Here is a 24,388-nt window from a genome sequence, read left to right as displayed (position 1 = left end):
TTTCCTGGAGTACTGAGATTTTTATTTAAATAGCACTAGCATAATAAATAGGCTTCCCCAGTGGCTCAGATGGTAAAGAATCCGCTTGTCAATGCAGGAGACACAGGAGACGCAGGTTCAATCCCTGAGTTGAAGAGGTCCCCTGGAGAAGGAAATATCAACCCACTTCAGTGTTCTTGCCTGGAGAATCCCATGGACAGAGGAGTCTGGCAGGCTACAGATCACGGGGTCACAAAGAGTTGGACACGACTGAGCGACTAACACAGCGACTAAGCGTGATAAATTATTAAGGGAAACAGTCATAAATAAAACTTTGTTCTATTGAAAATAGGCTGAGGTGATTTCTCCAGACACAGAAACAATCCCTGAGTCCTGTAATAGCAGATGGTATTTTTCTTGCAATATCATTTGCAAGAACGAGGTCACGAGGCAGAGTCTAATTATCCACAAACTAGAATATGATGAAAAAATGTCCTGTTTGTGGAGATTTCTTCAAGGACTTGAGCATTTCAGTGTAGAAATTCCATCACTTAGCACCAAGACAAAGTGGCAAAATAAATTGTTTCTGTTTGTTTTTTTTTTAGAGAGGCTGAGTAGGATTTCCCCAAATGTGATAAAGCCCATGAGATGATGCATCTACTGTGTAACTGTAACCGGAAAACAGACTCAGGATTCATGGGGTCTGATGTCCTGGATCTAAAGTGAAGAGCAGGAGAGAGGCACCTGTCACGCTTCCTGGGAGCACCGTCTCCTGCAGAAAAGAAAGAGGCCTTGGTCCAGGAGGCTGAGGAACTCCTGTCACTTTCCTGGGGCTGCCCCTACCCAGGCCCCCTCCAGCCCCGCCCTCACTGAGGGGCTCCTATGTCCTCCACCCCCACCTCCACCCCAGGCCCAGCAGCTTCTTGTCATCTCCTTTTTCCTTCCTGCATCACAGAGTCACCCCAGGCTCTGACACCGCCTGCTTAGGCTCGGGACTGGAGCCAGTGAGGAATCAATTGGCTCCCTTTACTCAGGTCCTGATCCTCCCTGAATGGGGCCTAAAGGACCAGGGAGCAGGTCCCTGGAGGAGGGGCTTTGCTTCCTGACAGGCTTGGGGGGCTGCAGGCAAACCTCCTTCCTTTGCTCCCCTCCAGTCTCTGAGCCAGCAGCACACACAGCTCTCAGGACCAGGGTCCCTGCTCCCCATCTCTTCCTGGTCCCCCCAGCTGGGCGCCTCCACCCCGGCTCAGGCCCACCCATCCCCAGGCACCTCTGCTCAAGGCAGGGCCGCTCAGTGATAGAGGCTCTGGGTACCCAGGAGGCTGGTGACGTGCAGGCCACACTGAGTCAGAACTGCTGCTGCTCCAGGAGCACAGGCCTGGCCTCAGCCCTTCCCACAGTCTCTGCTGTGGGGCTCCGGCCTTGCCTGCTTGACCCAGGCCACTTCCTGTGAGAAGAAGCCTTTGGAGTTGGGTCTGCAAAGGCCTTCCTGCCCCTTCCTCCTGGGATGAGAGCCCGGCCCCTCTCGTCTTGGCCCCTGGGTGGGTCCCCTCCCCGCTGACACATCATGTGGAGCCCCCATGCTGCTCTCAGCCCCCGTGAGTCCTGCCCTCGCCCTAAGTGCCTGCTGTTCTCACACCACCTACTGGGGGCCCTGCCAGCCAGCAGTCTGTGCTCAGTCAGGGGACTTGGCTGAACCCTTTAAGCATCAATAGGCCCTCGGCCTTCCCGGGCCCCAGCCACCCCTCACTTCCCATTGGCATCTGACATGAGGACCTTTCAGGACTGAGGCCTGATCTTGCCCGAATTCTGCTCTCAGGTGATAAGGGGTCTTCTTCACTGGCTGATTTCCAGGATGAGGAGGTTCAGTGAGGGGCAGGGGTTGGCTGGGATTCACCTTCCCTGGCCTCACACCAGGCCCTGTGCCCCTGCCTTCCCTCTGAATTCTGCCCTCAGTACCTCTTCTTGTAATGGATACAGGCTAAAACGATGATTATGACTAAACCGGTGAGAACCCCGGTGGCGATCCAGGCGATGTAACTGCTGTCTGGGGCCATGGGCTGCATTGTAGAGGGTCCCGTGGTCGGTGATGCTGCAAGGAGAGTAAGAGTGAAGCCCTGGTCCAGACCCCAAGCTCGGCAGATGCCTGTTCGCCCCCCTGACCCAGGTACCCCTACTGTGCAGAGAGTTTACACACATCACATGGAGGCCCCTGTGATAGGTCCTCAGGCGAGATGGGGGGAAGGGAGGAGCCCAGTCCTCACGGGGCTCTGACAGCTAATGGGGGAGCAAGGTTTCCAACACAGCCACTCAGTCCTGCTGTGACATCAGAGACAGTGACCTGAGGATGGAGTCCTCAGGAGCTGACAGCAGGGGTGGTATTGACAGTTTTCCAGAAGTAGGATTGGTGACATCTAAAAGAAGATTCTGGAAAGAGGGAATAGTAAGAAGGAGATTGGGATCACAGAGATGCTCTCATGTTTAGGATCTGTGGGAATCCATGTTCACTCGTCCAAAGGCCTGTGCTGTGAGGAGAGACGTCAGGAGCTGGAAGAGGAAGGAGGATGACAGAGCATCCCCGGGCCATTGTTCTCCCAGGACAGCTCACCTCTGACGGATCATTTTCACACACACAGAGGGGTGGGTCCATGTCACCATGAGAGAACTACCACTTTCTCCTATTCTTCTCACTTACCCGCGGTCTTCAACATTTTCTCCCAGCTCAGCAAGAAATCCTGATACCAGTGCTGACAGTCTCCCATGGAGACCTTCTTGAAGAAGTCCGTCACACCTCTGTCATTCTCCCACTTCTCTTTCATCCACCTCCCTTTAGAATGAACCATTGTCCAGTGTCCATTCTCCGAATCAAAGAGGAGGCACAGTTGTCCATTGAAGCCAAACTCCCAGGATGCACTGGTGTGTCCGTTGTCTTCTCGCCAGCATGTCATCCTGGCCTGCAGGGTCAGAGGGCCTGACCCTACCGAGGAAAAGAAAGAGCTCAGCCTCTGAGCTTGACAGATTCTTTGCCCAACCTGGGTCCACCTCCCCTGGGCCCAGCTAATCTGGCCCTGGTCTCTCCTGCAACAGCTGCTCTTTCCATTGGACTACTAGGGAAGGACAATATCCTTTTTTTTTTTTTACCCAAAACAGTGGATGCAGCTAAGCCCCCAGTCTACTCCTCCTGCATTTGGACTTTCTAACTCACCCTTGTCTAAGTGTTTCTCTGGTGTAACATCCGTCATCTGCTCCTTGAGCAAGTCTCCAATGTCTTTGAGTGTGTCAGTCTGTGTTTCCCAAGCGTTCATACTTTTCACTTCCTCTCCCAATGGACTCATGTACTTGATCTTAGCTCTACCACAGTCATAGGAGAGAAAGACCTTTTGATCAACTTCTCCTTGAACCTCACACCATGGCTGACCATCTCTGGGCCGAGGATCGATGGTGACATTATAGGAAAGAGAATGAGCGTCTGTGAAGGCAAAACACAGTGAGGGTGAGGTTGGGGAAAAAGACCCTGAGGCCCCTTCCCCCAGTTATGTGAGAGCAAAGTGCAGGGCTGGGCTGACAGAGCAATGACACCCCACAACACACACCACACAGCCAGTGCCCCTCCTCTCCTTGTGGAGAAGGAGGAGTCCCATGCCTGGCAAATTTCACACATCCTGAGTGTGTCCCGTTGTCCACCAGGTCTGTTCCTAGCATCATAAGCTTTGCAGAGACATGCCAGGCTGCTATGCAGGAAAAGTCTAGATGACAGAGGACTGTCAGAATCTAACCCCGTGTCCTGTGAGAGATGGGGAGCCTGTGGGGATGCTCCTGAGGAAGCAGGATCACAGGGAGAGGGGCAAAGAGGGGACAGGTGAGCACAGAACCCCAAGTTGGAGAAGGGAGAGTTCACAACTAGGGGTCACAGGACTTAGCAAGGCCGGGGAGACACTGCTGATCTCCCATTAGGATGGGTCTTGGAAGCCTGGAGAAAGGCCTGGCCCACATGGCAAGAAAGAGAAAGTACAGAACTTCCAAGGCAGGTGGTAGACGAGGGGATCAAAGGCTCAGGGAAGTGAATCTGCCAGGGCGGACACGGTATGAAAGGGCAGGAAAGTGTCCAGGCCACCAGGCACCATGGGAAAGCCTGATGGATTCTATGGAGCCAGAGAGGAAAGTGTGGATGAGAAGCATCTCCAATAGCTCAAAGATGACTTTTGTGGAAATCAGGGATAGTGGTAGGAGACCGTGTTCCTGTGGGCTTCCGGCAGGAACAGGGATGGAAAATGGGGAAAGATCAGATTCCAGGTGGAGTGTTGTATGTCAGGAGCAAAGTTGGTACAATGGTCAAAGTCATTAGTGAAAGTTGCTCAGTCATGTCTGACTCTTCTGACCCCAATGGACTATATACAGTCCATGGAATTCTCCAGGCCAGAATACTGCAGTGAGTAGCCTTTCCCTTCTCCAGAAGATCTTCCAGACCCAGGAATCGAACCCAGGTCTCCCGCATTGCAGGCAGATTCGTTACCAGCTGAGCCACAAGGGAAGCCCAAGGATACTGGAATGGCTAGCCTATCCCTTCTCCAGCGGATCTTCCCGACCCAGGAATCAAACTGGGGTCTCCTGTGTTGCAGGTGGATTCTTTACCAACTGAGCTATCAGGGAAGCTGAAAGTGATTAGAGAGTCCCAATGCCAGCCAGGACCTGACTGCAGAGAGTACAATGCTGGCTCATAGCACAGGGTGATCCTAGAGCCAGAGAGATGGTCAGTGAACCTGGATGCAAACTGCTTGATTGAGAGACAGAAAACAAGGAGAGACAAACACAAGATTGGATGATCAGTAGGCTGAAAGCAGCCATCCCTACCAAACATCCCTACCAAAATTTCCAGAACCGAGCTACTTCTCAGAAGGCATCACCAGAGAAAGAAGCCACGTCCCAGTGAGGAGGGCCCTTTCATCACCACGGCAAGTGCAGAAGTCCTTCGATACTCTCCCGATGAGCCACACGGTTATTTACTGGGGCAACTAACTCCAATACTTTGGCCACCTGATGTGAAGAACTGAGTCATTGGAAAAGACCCTGATGCTGGGAAAGATTGAAGGCCAGAGGAAAGGGGACGACAGAGGATGGGACAGTTGGATGCCATCACTAATGCGATATACATGAGTTAGAGTAAGCTCTGGCAGTTGGTGATGGACAGGGAAGCCTGGCGTGCTGCAGTCCATGGGGTCGCAAAGAGTCAGACACAACTGAGTGACTGAACTGAACTGGAGTGGAAGTGCAGAAGGAGAAACTACTCCCACATTCATTAGACCCAGTGGGTTACTAACACCACGCACAGGAACAGTAGCATGGTCATGGCCCCCGTGCTGTGAAGCGATGCTCCAAGGACCAGGCAATAAATAGACACCTGTGCCAGGTCCTGCTGACAGTGGTTATCTCTGGGTCCACAGGTCCACTCAGTGTCCATTGCACACGTCCTGGACTTCTGACATGAATGCACAGTCTGTGTTGTTAGTAAACTGCCATGGGTGAGGTACCATAGTCGTGGATTCCACATTCATTCTTCTCACCCTGACTCCCCATCCCCCGATAGTACATGGAGACAGTATCATCTCCTGGAGGAAATAACGAAAACGAGTACCAACCTACAATCTCCCTAGGCCTGCAGAGCTATGGTCCCTATCTTATCTCCACTGAATTACCACTGAGGTCCTAGGTTCCCTCTAATGGTACATATGACACATTCCAGGCTTCAAGACCCTAGGTCTCTGCTGCAACTCCTGTCCTGGCACAAAGGCAGTCACAATTGATGAATGATGAGTGTGGCTGGACCTGCTTCTTGGGCAGATGACCCAACAGAACCGGTGACATCATAGCTTCCTGTGTTCAGAAAGGTGCTACATGCTGTAGGTGGCATTTTACTTGGAGGCTCACAACACAGACTCCTGGTGTCCTGAAGAAAGGACATACCACTTGCAGTGAGAAAGCCCATACCATTCAGTGCGGCTCCTGGTATGGTCCTGGGGCCTGGCAGAGATGAGGCCTCTGGTCATGGAATGTCAGAGTTGCCCATTATGATCTGGGTTCACCAAGCCCAACCATTAGTTCAGATAGGCCAGCCGTCATAGGATAGAAGTGATTATGTGGCTTGGCATAACCAGGGCCACAGGGAATAAATAAGATGTGCCAGCAGGTGACCTAGGCCTGACACCAGAGTTGATACAGGGCCACTATCCCCTGCTCACACCTGTGGCTTCATGCAGTGTCCCCTATGGCTCCTTGAACCAAGGAAGCCAGACTGCAGCAGAGGGGGTGCATTAGCCCCTAACAGCCAGATCCACACTCCTATCACAGTCCCACCACAGAAGCTACAAGGCAGGACACGGTAAGTTTCTGGTTCATAAACAGACAACTGAGGCAGCTCTTGGATGCTTCTCTACGGGATGGGTCACTCATTACTGGGGTCAGAAACCAGGACAGTGGACAAGTCTGGTTCTCAGTTGATTTACACATTATATTTGGCTCCTGCTGCTCCACAAACGTGGAAGGTCCTTTTGCACCCAGAGACAGATACCAAATGGCCTAAAGAGACCTCGAGATTTACTTTCTTCTGCAGAAAAAAATCTGTCAACTCCTACCTTAATCAATAACCATTATAGGCTGCTGCTGTCCCAATTCCTAGACACTATGAATGTGGGGCCAAAGGGTAGAAGTGGGGATGCCCAGCCTCACCCTCGAGCCCTGTGTCATACTCTGGGAAACCCTGTTCCTGTCCCTCCTAAGTTAGGTCCTGGGGGTCTGGTCGGGGGTTTTGCTGGGTGAATTATCAGACAGAGGGATAAGATGCCAGTTGAGAGAGGGCATGTTTAGATTCTCTTCAAGAGATAGGAAGCTGTTGGAGGCCCTGGGCTTCTTGGGACCATGGAAAAGTGGGTAATAAATGGTCTTGTAACCAAAAGGGCTCTAGGGGGCCTTATTGGGAAAGACCTGCCCCCGCCATGGTCTCTGTCTGCCTCTTGTTTGTAGAAAAGTTTCAGTCAGCCAGGCCTCCTGTGAGTCTCAAAACAGTGGTTTACGAGTTAAGGATTAGAACATGTGAAGATGGAGAAATGAATACTCCTTGTGCTGGGAAACTGGTAACAATTTAGACTGTGACCAGCCACATAGCAGTGTCATGAAATTATCAGTTCCCTGAAAGATAACAAAGAGCTGACACAAGCCTCAAGTTGTTTCTACAGGAAGCAGACCTCCAGCACATAAAAACTGCTGGCTGCAAACACGCAGAACCCCAGACTGGTTGGAACCATAATTTGGTGGTGCGCAAACGTTCGCCTTGTGCCAACCACCCTGACTGTGCTCAAGACGCTGATGCGCCTGCAGTCCGCCACCTCTGCCCCCTTTCTAACCTGGAAACTTGGAGGCGGTCTGAAAACATTAGGTCACTATTTCCCAGGGCTCCTGAACAAACCAGCTTCTCCTTTTCCACCACTTGTTAACTTCACCAGTGGTAGCATATGAGTCATAACCAGCTTCAATTAGTAACAGCCTGAGCTGTCTGGGAGGAGCTTTGACTCCAGGGAGGCGCTGATCAATGGCTAGGCATTGACAGCCTTCCGCTCAATGCATATGTAATTTTTCTTTTAATAAATTGAATTCTTTAATTTTTTCAAGTGTGTTTAAAAATCCATTTTATACTTAAGCCAGCCTTGAAGATAAGCACAAAGTCTGTCTACTTTTTTTTTTTTTTACCCAACACAACTCAGGCACCCATTCTGTGCATAGCACTGTTCTGGGTGTGGTAAAAGGTATTCTTAACCTTAAAACATGATTGCCCCTTCTGGTATTGTGTTATCTCCTTTTCCAGAAAGTAAAAATAAATAAAATCACCATTGTTTACTATTGACCTGCCCCAAATCCACTTCTGGCTCTGAGAAATGCTGCTGCTGCTGCTGCTGCTACTGCTGTTGCTAAGTCGCTTCAGTCGTGTCCGACTCTGTGTGACCCCATAGACAGCAGCCCACCAGGCTCCCCCGTCCCTGGGATTCTCCAGGCAAGAATACTGGAGTGGGTTGCCATGTCCTTCTCCAATGCATGAAAGTGAAAGTGAAGTCTCCCAGTCGTGTCTGACTCTTAGCGACCCCATGGACTGCAGCCTACCAGGCTCCTCCATCCATGGGATTTTCCAGGCAAGAGTACTGGAGTGGGGTGCCATATGCTAGGAGCTGCCAAATTTAAGATGTTTCAGTGAATTCCACTCCTACTTTCCCCAAAGTAAGAAGGCAGAACCCCTCTTTATTAAAAAAATAAAATAAAAAGGCAATTTTTCATGAAAGAGTAGTTTCTGTCTCTACTGTATTTTTCTCTTTTTTTCCTTCTATCTTTTTTCTTCCTCCAACACTGCCTTTTCCTGTACAAGGCAACAGCATTTTTTCATTTTTCTTTTCCTAAGACAAAGTATTTTATCTTTTAGACAAATAATTCCCAAGACTAGTAATAAATATTAAAAAAGAAGAAGAAGAAGAAAGAAACTTAAGGGTTTCCCTGGTGGCTCAGCAGGTAATGAATCCACCTGCAATGCAGGAGACCCCAGTGCAATTCCTGAGTCAGAAAGATCTCCTGGAAAAGGGAGAGGCTACCCACTCCAGTACTCTTGAGCTTCCCTGGTGCCTTAGATGATAAAGAATCCACCTGCAATGTGGAAGACCTGGGTTCGATCCCTGGGTTGGGAAGATCCCCTAGAGAAGGGAAAGGCTACCCACTCCAGTATTCAACCCTGGAGAATTCCACAGACTGTATAGTCCATGGGGTCGCAAAGAGTCAGACACGACTGAGCAACTAAGCCCAGCACATTCAAGGGTGAATCAACTACATTACTTTGATGAAGTAAAAACTAAAAAGCACTTGGCACTAAGCTAGTCCAAGTATTTCTGTTGAAACAATTAAAAAACTATTTATTTTATAACATTGTTTAAAAATTTCTTGGTCAAAAAATTTATACAAATATTTTCAGTTCAACCTAATGAAAGTGATATCTAGAAAATATTCCACATCATTAAGTCTGTCTTAGAAAGTTCAGATGCTATGGCATTGCTAAGGCACAGTGTTCTGGAAGACAATGTGCTTCTGCAGTGCTGGGTGATGTATGTGACTGGCCGGCTCCATGTGGGCCTCAGCAGGCACCGTCCCCCTGATGCTGGGGGACTGTGAGAGGACAGTCAGACACAGGCCCCCAGGGCTGCATGGAACCCTGTGAGACACTGGGCCAGCTGCTGGAACTGGGCTTCTCCTCCGAATCTAAGGCCCAGCACAAGCCATCACAGCAAATGGTTCATCAGGACAGTTGATAGGCTGGGCTATTTGATGACCTTCTTTCATATCTCTAAAGAGTCGACATCCGTGTAGGGTATTTGATCCAGAACCATGAGCTCCTACACTATCACTCTGAAGGCCCACACATCACTAGCCCTGGAGAACTAAAATAAATTATTTTTTTCATATCTATCTTTTTTTGGCTGTATTGGGTCTTAGTTGTGGCACTTGGGATCTTTTTGCAGCATGAAGACTCTTAGTTGCAACATGCTGACTTCTTAGTTGTAGCATGTGGGATCCAGTTCCCCGACCAAGGATCGAACCAGGCCCCTTCATTGGGAGTGTGGAGTCTTAGCAACTAAATCACCAGGGAAGTCTGGAGACCTCATTCTTAACCAGACGTTCATGAGCCATCCATTGATCCCACGTTTTCATTGTCCTCCAGACAGTGAGAGTCCATGGGGAACAAGACTCTGGAGAGGGGCTATCTGTACTCTTAATTTCAGGTTGTCATCAATGGCAGAGCTCCTAGTAGCCAGGTCTTTGTGGAGGACTTCTCTTCTGACCAGGTAATCCATTCCACAGGCAATCTGACCTTGTGGACCAGGTCCTGTTGAGAAATTGCCTGCGGATTATTGGCCTCTACTAATTTGTACTGCAGGCTCCCCTGGTGGCTCAGACAGTAAAGAATCTGCCTGCAATTCAGGAGACCCGAGTTTGATCCCTGGGCTGGAAAGATCACCTGGAGAAGGGATTGGCTACTCACTCCATTAATCTTGCCTGAAGAATTCCTTGGACAGAAGAGTTTGACTGACTAATACACACAGACACACAATTTGCAATGCTGTGAAAACTATTTATGATTCTCCCAATTCATGTAAGGCAATATCACCAGGGGTTTTCTCTATCTTCTATACACACAAGGGAAATAGGAGGAAGATTTCTGTGATGAAGATCTCACAGCTTGCAACGTTCAGGGAGTATTGTCACCTGAATTTCAGAAGCTTAATCTCTGATTTTACAAATGATTGCTGTTCTTTATTTGGATCTTTTTCATCTACATAAATCCCATGGAAAATACGCCCTAAACTACCTTCTTGGAGTACATCCTCTCCATGGATAGAATTATCCTCTCCTTGGATATTTCAATATCCTTCACCTTAGCTCTGGCCTCCAAAAGAGGGGCACTTCTCAAGACACTCCTCTACCCACCCACAAGGTAGGATAATAGGATGGAAGTACCATTGTTGGGTGTGTCTCCTCTCAGATATGTCTGAGACATGGCTGAGACAACCCTTGGGAACTACTGGACACTGATGCTGTCTTCCAGTTCAATTCTTGTCACACTATGAAGGTGCAAAACAGCTAATATTATTACTACAAGAAATATAACTGCAGGGCAAACCCCTGTGCTGATACAAAACACACGGGTAGAAGAAGCTGGAGCTGCATGAACAGGATCATAAATAGTTCTGCTTTTTTGTAGCACATTTTCCTTCCTTTCAAATTTTTGAAGAAGGAAAGTTTTTGAAGAATTTACTGTCAAGTTGAGCTGCATTTAGTATCATAACCTCATCATCTACTTTGCAGAAAAGGAGAGCTAGAGCCAAATCACTGATACAGTGCGTGGAAATACCCCCACCCCGTTGCTACTCGCACCCCAACCCCAAGCAAGCAGAAATGCTGGCCTGGGGCAGGTCCACGAAACTGTCTACCTGGAAACCTGCTTATATTCAACTTGGACTCTGCAGGCCAAGTGAAAGGCAGGACATCTGTTTCGCTGGGTACGAAGAGGTTAAAGGATAGACGTAGTGTCCCACAAGATCACTTCTCTAATAAAAAAAAGTTCTGCGTCTAGACCAATGAGCCAGGGCACCTGGTCCCTGATCAGGAAGAGGCTCACACCCGCCTCCGGGGTCGGGGATGGAGCGGCGCCGCGGAGCCCAGGGGTCGGGGGTGCAGCCGCGCAGCGGAGCCCGGGATCTGGGAACGAACCGCGCCGCGGAGCCCGGGGATCACGGGTGGGGCCGCGCAGCGGAGCCTCGGGGTTCGGAGAGGAGCCGAACCACGGAGTCTCGGGAATCCGGGAGGAGCCGCGCCGCGGAGCCCCGGGATCGTGGGTGGAGACGCACCGCGGAGTCTCGGGGATCTGAGAGGTGCAGCGCCGCGGAGCCCACGGGCCGGGAGTGGAGCCAGCAGCTGAGGCTCGGACAAGAGCAACTCAAGCACGTTTCACCCGGGAGGGCGCGGCCGCCGCCGCCGCCTGGGCACCCGGGTCTGCTCTGCATTTATAACTTACGGCCGGGAAAGAGCGCTGGTCCTTCAAGGGCCGGGAGATGGAGGGACCAGAAGGGTCTCTGTTGCACAGGTCGGGGCGGGAGGGTGTGCTTTTCGGGGTGGGTCTGGGTCCCTTCTCCCCGGGAAGGCTGACTGGTCCCAAACGGCCCTGCTCCAGGGCTCCCACTTCCCAGGGGCGGGCTGGACCCTTGGGGGGTTTCAACCGCACTTCCTGCCGCGCCCCAGACCCCTCTTCTCCCAGCGTCACCTCCCGAACTCCCGGCATTACTACTATACCCAAGGCACCCCTGTTCTGGCCCAGAGAGCCGGCAAGAAGCCGGGAGGAGCCTCCGAGGAGCAAAGGGGCCGAGGGAAGGGAAAGAGGAGGGGGCGGCGGCGACACGCTGCAAGAAGTTTCGCGAAGCCCCACGGACACCACCCCCATCTCCTTTCCGGGTCAGAACCCATCCAACCTCCTCGCGTTCCCCCGCAGGTTCATCCCCGAACTCACCGCTGGACGTCCCGTTGAACAACACAATCAGAAGCAAAACGAGGAAGCCAAGACTGCTCTTGGAGCCACCCATTTCTCCCTTTGCCACCTGGATCCCAATTTTGCAGGAGTGCGAGGCTGCCAAGTCAGAACCCGCGATCCTCTCCCGCTAGCCGGCAGCTGCGGCCTGGACCTCCGCCTCTGCTGTGACTGCCTGAGCGCCTCCTCCGCCTCTGCTCTGACTGCCTGAGCGCCTCCTCCGCCGACAGGCCCCGCCCAGGTTACCGCTAGGAGGCTCCTCGACCGGATCTGGGCGGGGACTCCTGCCTGCTCCCTCACTCACACGCCTGCCTTCCTGTAAAGCAGCCTACCCGCCTTTTACACTGGGCGCCCACGTGCGCTGGTTACAGGAGACCGCAACGCTCTTGTTCCTTCAATTCAGTTCAGTTGCTCACTCCTGTCCGACTCTTTGCGATCCCATGGACTGCAGCACGCTAGGCCTCCCTGTCCATCACCAACTCCTGCAGTTTACTCAAACTCTTGTCCACTGAGTCGGTGATGCCATGCAACCATCTCATTCTCTGTTGTCCCGTCTCCTCCCGCCTTCAATCTTTCCCAGCATCAGGGTCTTTTCCAGTGAGTCAGTCCTTTGCATCAGGTGGCCAAAGGATTGGAGTTTCAGCTTCAACATCAGTCCTTCCAACGAATATTCAGTACTGATTTCCTCTAGGATGGACTGGTTGAATCTCCTTGCAGTCCAAGAGTCTTCTCCAACACCACAGTTCAAAAGCATCAATTCTTCCGCGCTCAGCTTTCCTTACAGTTGAACTTTCACATCCATACATGACTATTGGAAAAATCATAGCTTTGACTAGACGGACCTTTGTTAGCAAAGTAACGTCTCTGCTTTGCAATATGCTGTCTAGGTAGGTCATAACTTTCCTTTCAAGGAGTAAGCGTCTCTTAATTTCACATCTGCAATCACCATCTGCAGTGATTTTGGAGCCCAGAAAAATCAAGTTAGCCACTGTTTCCACTGTTTTCCCATCTATTTCCCATGAAGTGATGGGACCAGATGCCATGATCTTTGTTTTCTGAATGTTGAGCTTTAAGCCAACTTTTTCACTCTCCTCTTTCACTTTCATCAAGAGGCTCTTTAGTTCTTCTTCACTTTCTGCCATAAGGGTGGTGTCATCTGCATATCTGAGGTTATTGATATTTCTTCGGCAATCTTGATTCCAGCTTGTGCTTCTTACAGCCCAGCGTTTCTCATGATGTACTCTGCATAGAAGTTAAATAAGCAGGGTGACAATATACAGCCTTGATGTACTCCTTTTCCTATTTGGAACCAGTCTGTTGTTCCATGTCCAGTTCTAACTGAGCTGCCCTTGTAAGGAATGCCATCCATGAAGGACTGAATTGAGGCAGCTGGACAGGTGGCCAGGGTGACATCGATTTAGGAAACCCAAGATGCGATGGTAGAGAAGAGAGGGGCGGAGCCAGAGCGCCTGAAAACTCGCCCGGGGGAAGGACGGAGAAATCGCCCGTGGCTCCTTGGCCGGGTCTCGTCCCAGCTCGTGGGTCCCCGAAGGCACCGCGGCGGCGCCCAGACTGACAACCGGAAAGAGCCTCGTCATCACCCCGCAACCCTGGGCACTTCCTTACAAAGACTCACTCACCGACCGGGCGGGCCTCCAGGGGCGCCGTCCCGCGAGCGCAGCACCTCGGCCCGGGGCCCCTCTTCGGCGCCCGCCCGGGATCCCCGCTCCAGCGAGGAGGCCTTTCCGAACGCCGCCGGCCGAGCTTCCCCCGAGCCGGGGCCACTAGGCGTCGGGCCGAGATTCGAAAGAGCGATTCAAAGTGAAAACCCCGAGGAGAGTTTCAGGATTTCTCTTGTGGTTGTTCTCTCGGGGTTTCAACCTGCTCGAAAGCGACCTTGGCTGGACCGGGCAGGCAAGGACCGCGCCCCGCAGATCGCAGGAGCCGGGTGCGGAGAAGGAATGGGCGGTGAGTGCGAACCCAGGACGGGCCCCCGCAAATGTTCTGTCTTCTCTCGCCACCCCGAAGCCACCAGCCCGGAGACCGCGGGGTTGAGCCACCTGCGCGGCTGATGTCGTGCTGGAGACGGGTAGCGCAGGGGAGGGGGCTGGGAAAGGCGGGAGGGGGCCGCTGCTGCTTGACTCGGGAAAATCCGTCAATGTTTTGCGGTGAGCTTGCTCCTCGGGGCCCTGGGAGGACTTTGCCACGTGCGGGTGAGCAAAGGATAATCAATTCCCGGCTGTTCTGGAGCTCGGCTCCAACAGGACTATTGGACTCTGTTGTACACCCTCCTCCGATATGACAGACCTGGTGGGGTCGGCCGCTGCTAGTTTGGTTAACAGAAGGAAATGACAACCCACTCCAGTATTCTTGCCTGGAGGATCCCATGCACAGAGTAGCCTGACGGGCTACAGTCCATGGGGTCGCAAAGAGTCGGACACGACTGAGTGACTAACATGTAGTGAATCGTTATCATTACAGAGAAGGTTTGAGAGGTTAGGATGGAAAGTGGATGTAGGGGAAAAGAAGGGATAACTGAGCAGGAGATGGCAGCGGCTGTGGGGTGGGGGTGAGGGAGGAAGGAGTTCAAAGAAAGATTAGAGCAGGAAGTGGTTCAAGGAATGAGCAGAAGAGCCAACAGAACGTGGGCTTTTCTTGCTCACACCAGAAAAGGGCTGTTTTGGAGAGAGGATAGTTATTCAAAGTGAATTTGGCTTTGTAATGTCATGAGTATTTTTTTTTTAATGAGTAATTACATTTGAAACTTAAGAAATACTTCCTGGGTATAAGTGTTATTTTTCTTGTTTTTCAACAGGGCTTCCTCAGTCTAGGACTGAAGACTTTGGGCGGTGCCAGGAGACAGAGGTATAGACACACCCCAGGCTACCTTTTGCTGGTCACTCTCCTAAAACTGCAGGGAGGAATGTCACTGGCACAAACCGCAGGTCATCTTTTGCTGATACTGCTGCTGATAGAAGCCAGGAAGACTCCGGGCAGTGAGTGTCCTGGATCTGGGGCTCTGGTGGGTGAGGGGGACATGACAAAATGGGGAGGGAAGGAGCTCCACCCTGGTGGGCCCCTGTCCACCTGCTCTTAGGATGGTGAGGGTGTGGTTTAGTTGGACTGGCTGCCCAGGAGGTGACACCCTGCCTTCCAGGACCCCACCCAAGGCATGGTGCCTGGGCCTGTGCTCCTGTAGCAGCTTTCCCTCTCCTGGCAAGTCCCACCTCCTACTCCAGTAAAACTTTCCTGATGACTAGGGACCCATCGTGAATGTGGCATGTGTCCTATGGCATCCTTCTCCCCATTCTGTTGAAAGTCTTATCTGTTCAGATAGATTTTAAGTCTCTAGAAACCAGACACTGTCTTCTGTTTTTGCTGCCTCACAAGCTGGCATGTGCATACTTAGTCACTTAGGTGTGTCCAACTTCTTGCCACCCTACGGACTCTGTAGGCTCCTCTGTCCATTCTCCAGGCAAGAATACTGGAGTGGATTGCCATTTCCTTCTCCAGGGATCGAACCTGGGTCTCCTGCATTGCAGGCAGATTCTTTACTGCCTGAGCTACCATATATCAGATAAATCTTCCTGCTAATAGTATATGGACAGAAAAGATCCACGGTGGCATCAAAATGTTTAACTAAAGCTCAGACAGTTAAAGGTGAGGTAGGACTGAGGATACAGCAGAGGAGGGGGTCTGGGATAGAGACCCCTCCCTCTGCAACCAGGCCCTGGAGGAGGAAACTCCCAGCCATACCTGTGGTTTTCTCTCACAGATGCCCACTCTCTGTGCCTTGACCTCACTGTCAAATCTCAGTCCAGACCTGGCCAGCTCTGGTGTCAAGTCCAGGGCTCCATGGACACAAAGCCTTTCCTCCGGTATGACAGTGCCAGCAACAAGGTCAAACCTTTGGGTTTCCTGGGAAAGGAGGTAAACGACACGAAAGTGTGGACTGAAATAAGCCAAACCCTGGTAGAAGCAGGAAGAGAGCTCAGGATGGTCCTGCCTGTCATCAAACTGGACAAAAATGAGACGAGGGGTAAGTATGGGAAGGGGGTGGGGAGCTGGAGACAGCAAGAGAAAGAGTGCATGCAGGGAGGGCATTCCTGTGAAAGGACTGAACAGGATCCAGCCTTAGAGACCTGGTGGACCTGATGGGTAAAATGGGGCAGGTCATGGTCAGAAGATCACGAGCCCCTAGATGTGCAGACACACTTGAGTGACTGGGGAGGATGGACTGTGGAGAGTCCAGGATGATTCATTGTGTGTGGGGGGCACAGGTCCTCCCACCCTGCAGGTAAAGCTGTGTTGTCAACGTGAAGCCGAGCAATGCTCTGGTGCATCCTTGCACTTCAGCCTCAATGGACGGACAGCTCTCCTCCTTGACACCATGAGCATAACCTGGACAGTCATCGATCCTGGAGCCACAGGCATCAAGGAGGAGTGGGAGAACAACCAGGAACTGGCAGAGTATTTCAGGACCATTTCAACAGGAGACTGCAGTTACTGGCTTAGGGAATTCCTGAAACACTGGGAGAAGATGCTGCTCCCAGAGCCCACAGGTAACTGAGTGGGACGTGGGGGAGGTGGCCGCTCTCTTCAAAGGTCTAGTGCCTTCATGTGTGGATATGAGCACATATGTTAGTGTAATTGAAAATGTGATGATGGATGGAGTGACTCATCTCTTGGTGGGCTTCCTGTCTGGAGAGTCAGTGATGGGCATAGCACAGAACTGGCCAGCATCCTCCTTTCCCAGCCCACCTCCCTCAGCACAGGAGCCCCCTTCCTCATTAACCAATGACCCAGACCCCAGGCACTGCTCGATGGGCCCCAAACCTATATATGCATTATGTTTCCAGGCCTTCTCTCCATCTTGTCGTACTGATCCTTTAACCAGCTCCAATGTCACTTAATGAAGCCCTTATCCCTTCCCAGACAGAATTAAGTGCCCCCAATTGTGTCCTCCTCAGAAAGGACTCCTCACAGTAAACATATCCACCTGAAAGATAATCAGATGGACATTTGCTGTCTCAGTGACTCAGACGGTAAAGAATCTGCCTGCAAGGCAGGAGACCCAGCTTTGATCCCTGGGTTGGGAAGATCCCCTGGAGTAGGAAATGGCAACCCACTCCAGTATTCTTGCCTGGAGAATCCCAGGGACAGAGGAGCCTGGTTGGCTACAGACCATGAGCTCGCAAAAGAGTCGGACATGATTGAGCGACTAACACAACTCGGGAGAAATATTGGCTCCACAAAGACAGAGCACAAGCCCATTAATCTTTCCATACCCGGACCTGAAGAGTGGCTTCACATGAGTCAGTAACTATATGGGGAACATGTGCTAAGGACAGCAGGTACTGAGGAAGGTGTATTCTTAGATTTGACAAGGCTTTTGCTTTTTCGTTTTAGAACCAATAATAATGGCCCCAGATATCAGCCAGTCTGCATCCATCCGATTGGTCTCTTGCATTATCCTATTGATCATCACCCAGTTAGTTCTAATTGCTTCATCGTCATGAATATTATGAAGAAATCAGGGACCACAGCAGGTGAGAAGCCAGCCGGCCTCTGGCTCCTAGGCAGGTTTGTTCTGGTCAGGACTTGGGAGAGGTGAGCCACGGGTTTCACCAAGCCCCTGTCCACTGGACCCATCTTTACCAAGATGATGTTCTGTCTTTGTCTTGGGCCCCCACACTTCCCTGTAGGGTTGGGAACCACTCTGTTGCTGGGTAGAAGAGGCTGGTGTGGGCAGCAGGACAGTGCAGTGGGAGTGGGGATGAAGACAAGAGTCTTCTCCTTTGGGGGCCCCGGGTACAAGATGTAGACATGGTAGGGTGGGGTGTTGTCCTGAGATCTTACTCAGGCTTTCCCAGACCTTTGATTAAAAAAAATCTTTTGTTCTCTGATGATAGCATTCTCTAGCTCAACATTTTCTCCAGTGTTCTAACAGCTATTCCATCATCTGGATGTTTCTCCCTGGATTATGAGAAGGTACAATGTTAAACCAACTCTGGGTGTCAAAAACTGACCCTTGATGACAGTCTGGCTGTTCATCTAATATACTACCTTCTACTCAGAGTGGGATTTAACAAGAAGCTAAAGAAGCCTATGCTTAAGAATTCTTTCACTTTCCAGGACTGTTGATGGGCCCTTAAGATGTATTGACTTGGTCATTTTCAGGATTTGCAAAAGTCAAATATTTGCTCACAATCAGTTAAAACTTCCAGTGCTATTCTTTCCATCAGACTTGCCTTCATGTGGGGTGAAATTGGGGTGGGGGGCGGGGGTTGGCATTTTTTAAATTCTGTTAAGAAGATAATGCATTAGGGATATACTATGTGATTTAATGAGACATAATTTATGTGTTCACACTCACTTTCATGTATAGTTAAGTTACCGCATGCTTTTATGGGCTGAATGTTCTTTAATTCATGTGATAAAATCCTCACCTCCAGGAAGACTTGTTGAAACCACTCAGTCGGTGGTGTGTGGTTATAGTCTGTGTTGTGGTACAACAGGAAGTGTACGTTTGGTCGGAGTCCTGGTTCCTGGATCAGAGTTTCTAAAACCCACATTTTGGTGTCATATTTGATGTTCTGAGTATAGAAAAGTAGTTTTTCTTTAGAGACCTAGCAGACTAATACATATGCAGAAACTGCAATCAAGTGTTAACTGCCTAGATGTCATGACACAAAAGTATGAGGCTACCAGTTGAATTATCACATAGATTAATATATGTATTAACATACTAACATGTTAATGTGTAAAAATGTATCCAGGACAGAAGAAAGGATAAAGTGTGATATAGCCAGGAATGGAACACTATAACGCAATAAATAAAGAATACATTACCGCAGTAAAACCATAGATGCCTCATAAAAAGGATTTGAGAGGCAAGTGCTGAACACAAAAGAATATATATGCTGTGGTACTCCTATTTGTTGTGTTACATTATTGTGAAGTTTAACTGAATTGTTTTTTTAAGATGTATTTATTTTTGGCTGTGCTGGGTCTTCACTGCTGTGTGCGGGCTTTCTCTACTTGCTGCTCTCTAGTTATGGTGCAAGAGCAGCTCCCTGTGATGACTTCTCGTAGCAGAGCCCAGGCTCTAGGCTGTGGGCTTTAGTAGGTGGGGCACATAGGCTCAGTAGCTGCAGCTCCCAGGCTCCAGGGCACAGCCTCAGGATTTGTGGCCCATGAGCTTAGTTGTTTCGCAGCATGTGGCATCTTCCCAGACAGGGACTGAACTCGTGTCTCCTGCATGGGCGGGCAGATTCATTACCTATGAGCCACCAGGGAAGCCCCTAATCGAATTATTAAAAAGACATTCTAAGCTTGATTCTAAATCTTATCTCAATAATTTATGGATGAAAATTAGATGTTCCATGACTTGCAACCAGGAAATTATGCATACTGGAAAAGATATTATTTAAAGGACTATCCACAACCTAGATGGACCCTTATCAGGTGCTCTAAACTAGCTCATGCACAGCAAAACTGAAGAGAATGAACTCTTGGATTAATATTTCCCACTTAGAAAGGGTGACTGCACTGAACTGGCTAACAGAGAACACTGCTGACCTCAGAAACACCTAAAAACAATGCTCAAACAAAGAAGATGTTTGAGCTCATACATTCATACCAGGACGAGAAGAAGACAACATCGGAAAAAATTTTAACCTTTCAGTTTTCACTCATGTCTAGACAAACTTGAAGTTTTCTCCTGTCAGGAATATATTCAGTGATGCAGAGAATTCAATTATACATTGTACCTTTTTTGCCCAGTGAGAATCACATGAATGTTTATTGAAACTCCTTTATTTTAGGGGCTCAAAGTGTTGAAGTCCTACCATTAGGTGAAGGAGACCTCACCTGGAAATAGGGTGTGTGCAGATGTAATCCAACCAAGGTGAGGTCAGGGTGGATTAGGTTGGGCTCTAATCCAAAGACTGGTGCCTTTACCAGGAGGCACGCCTTGAAAGAAATGTGGACACGCAAAGAAGAGACGGATATAGGAAAACAAGACACACGAGTGTCATGGAAGGACAGAAATAGACACTGGGGCTACGCACTGCCAAGGGTTTCTGGCAAGCACCAGTGCTGTGCATAGTACCTCAGTCATGTCCGACTCTTTGCGCCGCCATGGACTGCAGCCCACCAGGTTCCTCTGTCCATGGCGATTCTGCAAGCAAGAATACTGGAGCGGGTTGCCACTTCCTTCTCCATGCAGCCACCAGTAGTCAGGAAGAGAAAAGATAGAGCCTCCCTTAGAGCCTTCAAAGAGGGCCCTACTTACAGCTTGATTTCGGACTCTAACCCTCACAATCGTGAAAGAATAAATTTTGGTTGTTTCAAGCCATGGAGTTTGTGGTAATTGTTTATGAAGACTTCACTGTCCCATCCAAGCTTGCAGGGGCTTAGACTGCATTCCCAGCACAAAGGGAACTGGTGAGCAAGAAGGAAGGCAGGAGAGCAGTTTTAGAGAAGAGCCAAGAAACAGACCCAGGGACGTCTAGAAACATGACACCTAGTAGACTTCTAGAACCTAGTAGACGAGGAAAGAAATACCAGCGAAGGGTACACTGCTCAATACGTGACAGTGGGAGAACTGGCTGATCCTGTAACTAAAAGAGGATTTCTATTTAGCACAACACACAAACGTTCATTTTAGGTTGATCAACGCATGAAGGTGACTGTTCGTGCGGGCTCGGGGCTGTATGCCAATAGGAGCACGTTTGCTGAGTAGTTTTAGATATGGGGCTGGGGCATTAAAAAGGAGACGGCACGTTTCCAGGTAGGACCCAGACAGAGACCTAAAATTCCTGCTCGGCCCTGGGGCAGAGTCCTGGCAGCCAGCCCCTTCCCAGAACCACCCCGAGCTGTGTGTGGCTTTGCGGCAGCTGGAAGGCCCAGTATCTTGGGGAGAACTGGTCGGTGTGACTGTGTGTGTGAGAGAGAGAAAGAGAGAGACAGAGAGAGAGGGTATTGCGTGAGAGGAGGAGGGCAGAAGAGAGGAGTGATCGTGTTAGGTGCTCAGTCATGTCTGCCTCTTTGCGACCCTGTGCGCTGTAGCCCTCCGGGCTCCTCTGTCCATGGGATTCTCCAGGCAAGAATACTGGAGTGGTTGCCATTTCCTACTTAGGTGTGTGGGGGGCAGTGCCACTAATTTGTGATAGGAAGGTGAATGTGAAGAGAGTGAGGGAATGCTGGAAAGAGTGTGTTGGATGTGTGGGGAGCGGCCACAACTGGTGTGTGAGAATGTTGGGAACCTTGATGTGTGTGTATGTGTGTGACTGTGGACAGCTGAGCCTGGGACAGAAGGGGAGAAGACAGTATGCATATGCAGAGGGCCCGGAGGGGGATGCCCTGGGGGACCCAGAGAGGAGGAAGAGAGTGAAGGGAAATGGCTGTGAGGGGAAAGTTTCTGGTTGGCAGTGGAAGTAGACGGGAGCCTTCTGTGTGGAATTTGTGTGAAGGAGTGTGTACAGACAGTGTGAGGAAGCCAGGGTCCCTGAGGGAAGGGAACGCGGTGTGACTTTGCAGAGAGTGGAGAGCCAGTGGGGCAGGCAAGCAGGCACTTGTGTGTGAAAGAAAGTGTGTGGGGGGTGGGGGATGGGGTGTGCACAGAGGGAAGGGGGTGTGAGGAGACCTGCATGGAAAATTTCAGGAAGGGTGACGTGCACAAGGGTGGAAGGAGTGTTAAGTGAGAAGCATGAAGCCTATGTGGGGAACACGTGTGTGTGAGGGGGCTGTGTGGGAGGCTGGAGAGTCAGGCTGGGCTGTGGGTGATGGAGGGCAGTGTGATGGCGAGGGGGCTTGTGTGTGTAACTGTGGGGGCTGAAGTGTGGGAAGACAGGTGTGCATGGAGAGTGTGGGGTGAGTAGTGTGTCAGGACTGTTGCTGAAGAGGCCTCAGTGGTGACCGGCTCCCCAGCTTCTCCCTTCTCTGGGCCTGGACCCTCTGGCCTGGACCCCGAGGTTCCAAGGGAACCAAAAACTGGCAGGGACAGGGAAGAAGCTGATACCCCCTATCATGTACTTTCTTTTTTTAGCTTGAAACACCACACAAGAATATCTGCCTTGTGACAGGTGTCAACTGGGGCAGCCTTCACCAGCTGACGCCTCCCCCAGGCCCAGGGGCTGAACTGCATTCTCTCCCTCAGTTTCTAGTCAGCCTGGGGTTTCCCTGATAGCTCAGTTGGTAAAGAATCCGCCTTCAATGCAGGAGACTCCGGTTCGACTACTGGGTCAGGACGAACCCCTGGAGAAGGGAAAGTCTACCCACTCCAGTATTCTGGCCTGGAGAATTCCATGGACTGTACAGTTGGACCTGACTGAGTGACTTTCACTTTGGAGCCTCTGAGCAATAGGATTCCCTTCAATCCCTCCCCTGCCTACTAAGCTCAGGGGGAGGGACTCTTGTAGGGGGCCCAACAGGTGGAGGAGGGCACCCAACCCTCTCCACCTTGCCCCTCCCACCTCTCCAGGCCCAGACCCTTCACTGTCCCCCAACTCCTTCCTCCCCACCTCGCCCTTCTCCCCACCTTCCCTCATCTCTTACCGCTCATCACAGGAGTTCCCAGGTCTGTCCAGCAGCTCAGCTGGGAAGCCAGGAGCCTGCATGGCAAGACCCCCGGACCCACCCTCAGACACTCATGGCCTGTGTGTCCTGGACTCTGTCCAGAGGGAGCAGAAGCAGCTTCAACAGAAAAGTGGGGACTTGGGAGCCTGAGCTGTGACCTTAGAGACTACTCCCCAGCAGCTTTTAAATGCAACCTGCTCTCCCTCCCCCCACCCTCCCACTCCATCTCCCTTTACCTCACCAACCCAACCACACTCCACGACCCCTCCCACACCACCCCTTGGCCCCCCTTCAGGAAACCCTAGAGCCAATGCCCACCTTGCCAAGTCCTCCCTGCTGTTCTGAAGAGGTTGCCCTAGTACTTACCACTACTTTCCACGGGATGGTTTGTTTTTTCATCTAGGGTTGTTAACTGCGGGATTCAGACAGGGTCACATATTTTTCTTCACATGTCTTGCCCTTGGCACTCTCCTTTCCAAGTAGCTGATTCCTCTCCCCAATGTGTGTTAGGGCTACTGTACTGGGATCAGCATGTACCCTGGGGAAGTCCTCAGCCATAGCGGCTACAGAACATCAGGGGTTAAATGGAGACACCAGTGAGGATGGGGGAAGGGTGGAAAGACACTAAGTCTGGGGTCCCCTCTGCCTGTCCTGCCTTTCAGGGGACTTGAACCCCGTGTCTTAGACACCAGGCTTTTGAGAGCGCCCTTCCTCCCTGTCTTAGTCCCATGGGATTGCTATAACAAGTAACCATACATTGGGTGGCTTATAAACAACAGGAAAGTTTTCCCCATGGTTCTGGAATCTGGCAAGTCGAAGATCAAGGCACTGGAAGATGTCTGGTTCACAGAGGGCTGTCTTCTCACGGTGCACTCACCTTGGGGAAGGGTGGAGGGACACAGGGTCATTTTCTACAATGGTTCTCACCCATTATTTTGACTGTGTGGATCACAACAAACTCTGCTAAATTCTTAAAGAGATGGGAATACCAGACCACCTGACCTCGCTCCTGAGAAATCTGTATGCAGGTCAAGAAGCAGCAGTTAGAACCAGACATGGAACAACAGACTGGTTCCAAATCGGGAACGGAGTACATCAAGGCTGTATATTGTCACCCTGCTTATTTAACTTATATGCAGAGTACATCACACTACATTCTGGGCTGGATGAAGCACAAGCTGGAATCAAGACTGTCAGGAGAGATATCAATAACCTCAGATACACAGATGACACCACCCTTACAGGAGAAAGCAAAGAGGAACAAAAGAGCCTCTTGATGAAAGTGAAAGAGGAGAGTAAAAAAGCTGGCTTAAAACTCAACATTCAGAAAATAAAGATCATGGCATCTGGTGCCATCACTTCATGACAAATAGATGGGGAAACAATGGAAACAGTGACAGACCTTATTTCCTTGGCCTCCAAACTCACAGCAGATGGTGACTGTAGCCTTGAAATTAAAAGATGCTTGCTCCTTGGAAGAAAAGCTACAACCAACCTAGACAGCATATTAAACAGCAAAGACATTATTTGGTGACAAAGGTTCATCTAGTCAAAGCTATGGTTTTTCCAGTAGTCATGTATAGGTATGAGAGTTGGACCATAAAGAAAGCTGAGTGCCAAAGAATTGATGCTTTTGAACTGTGGTGTTGGAGAAGAGTCTTGAGAGTCCCTTGGACTGCAAGGAGATCAAACCAGTCAATTCTAAAAGAAATCATTCCTGAT

General features: G+C 50.5%; 2 protein-coding genes and 1 long non-coding RNA gene across 6 annotated transcripts; 1 reads left to right on the top strand and 2 right to left on the bottom strand.

Annotated features, from left to right (window-relative positions):
* Nucleotides 1-12,152, bottom strand: LOC133254157 (UL16-binding protein 3-like). 3 transcript variants are annotated; one of them, XM_061428283.1, is made up of 5 exons: nt 12,068-12,152; nt 3,185-3,448; nt 2,675-2,956; nt 1,939-2,071; nt 1-751 (listed from the first exon to the last, which is right to left on the bottom strand). In XM_061428283.1, exons 1-5 carry the CDS (start codon nt 12,138-12,140, stop codon nt 727-729), a joined length of 777 nt encoding a protein of 258 aa, XP_061284267.1. In that variant the 5' UTR covers nt 12,141-12,152; the 3' UTR covers nt 1-726. The 3 variants fall into 3 exon arrangements, with proteins under 3 accessions (XP_061284267.1, XP_061284268.1, XP_061284266.1); XM_061428284.1 differs by having other exon boundaries at nt 2,675-2,950; XM_061428282.1 differs by lacking the exon at nt 1,939-2,071.
* A 2,849-nt stretch (nt 12,153-15,001) lies between these two features.
* LOC133254168 (retinoic acid early transcript 1E-like) lies at nt 15,002-20,736 on the top strand. 2 transcript variants are annotated; one of them, XM_061428298.1, is made up of 5 exons: nt 15,002-15,081; nt 15,861-16,124; nt 16,366-16,647; nt 17,495-17,634; nt 18,036-20,736. In XM_061428298.1, the coding sequence occupies exons 1-4, from the start codon at nt 15,009-15,011 to the stop codon at nt 17,602-17,604; spliced, it is 729 nt and encodes a 242-aa protein (XP_061284282.1). In that variant the 5' UTR covers nt 15,002-15,008; the 3' UTR covers nt 17,605-17,634; nt 18,036-20,736. The 2 variants fall into 2 exon arrangements, with proteins under 2 accessions (XP_061284282.1, XP_061284281.1); XM_061428297.1 differs by having other exon boundaries at nt 17,495-20,736.
* On the bottom strand, nt 19,884-22,946 carry LOC133254174 (uncharacterized). The gene is made up of 2 exons (XR_009738586.1): nt 22,646-22,946; nt 19,884-20,267 (listed from the first exon to the last, which is right to left on the bottom strand). It is a non-coding gene; the product is annotated as an uncharacterized LOC133254174 (long non-coding RNA).
* Nucleotides 22,947-24,388: the final 1,442 nt, after the last annotated feature.

This window comes from Bos javanicus, chromosome 9, assembly GCF_032452875.1.
Source record: "Bos javanicus breed banteng chromosome 9, ARS-OSU_banteng_1.0, whole genome shotgun sequence".
NCBI lineage: Eukaryota > Metazoa > Chordata > Mammalia > Artiodactyla > Bovidae > Bos > Bos javanicus.
Note: the sequence above shows the minus strand (reverse complement) of the source record. Positions and strands in the feature narration are given on the sequence as shown.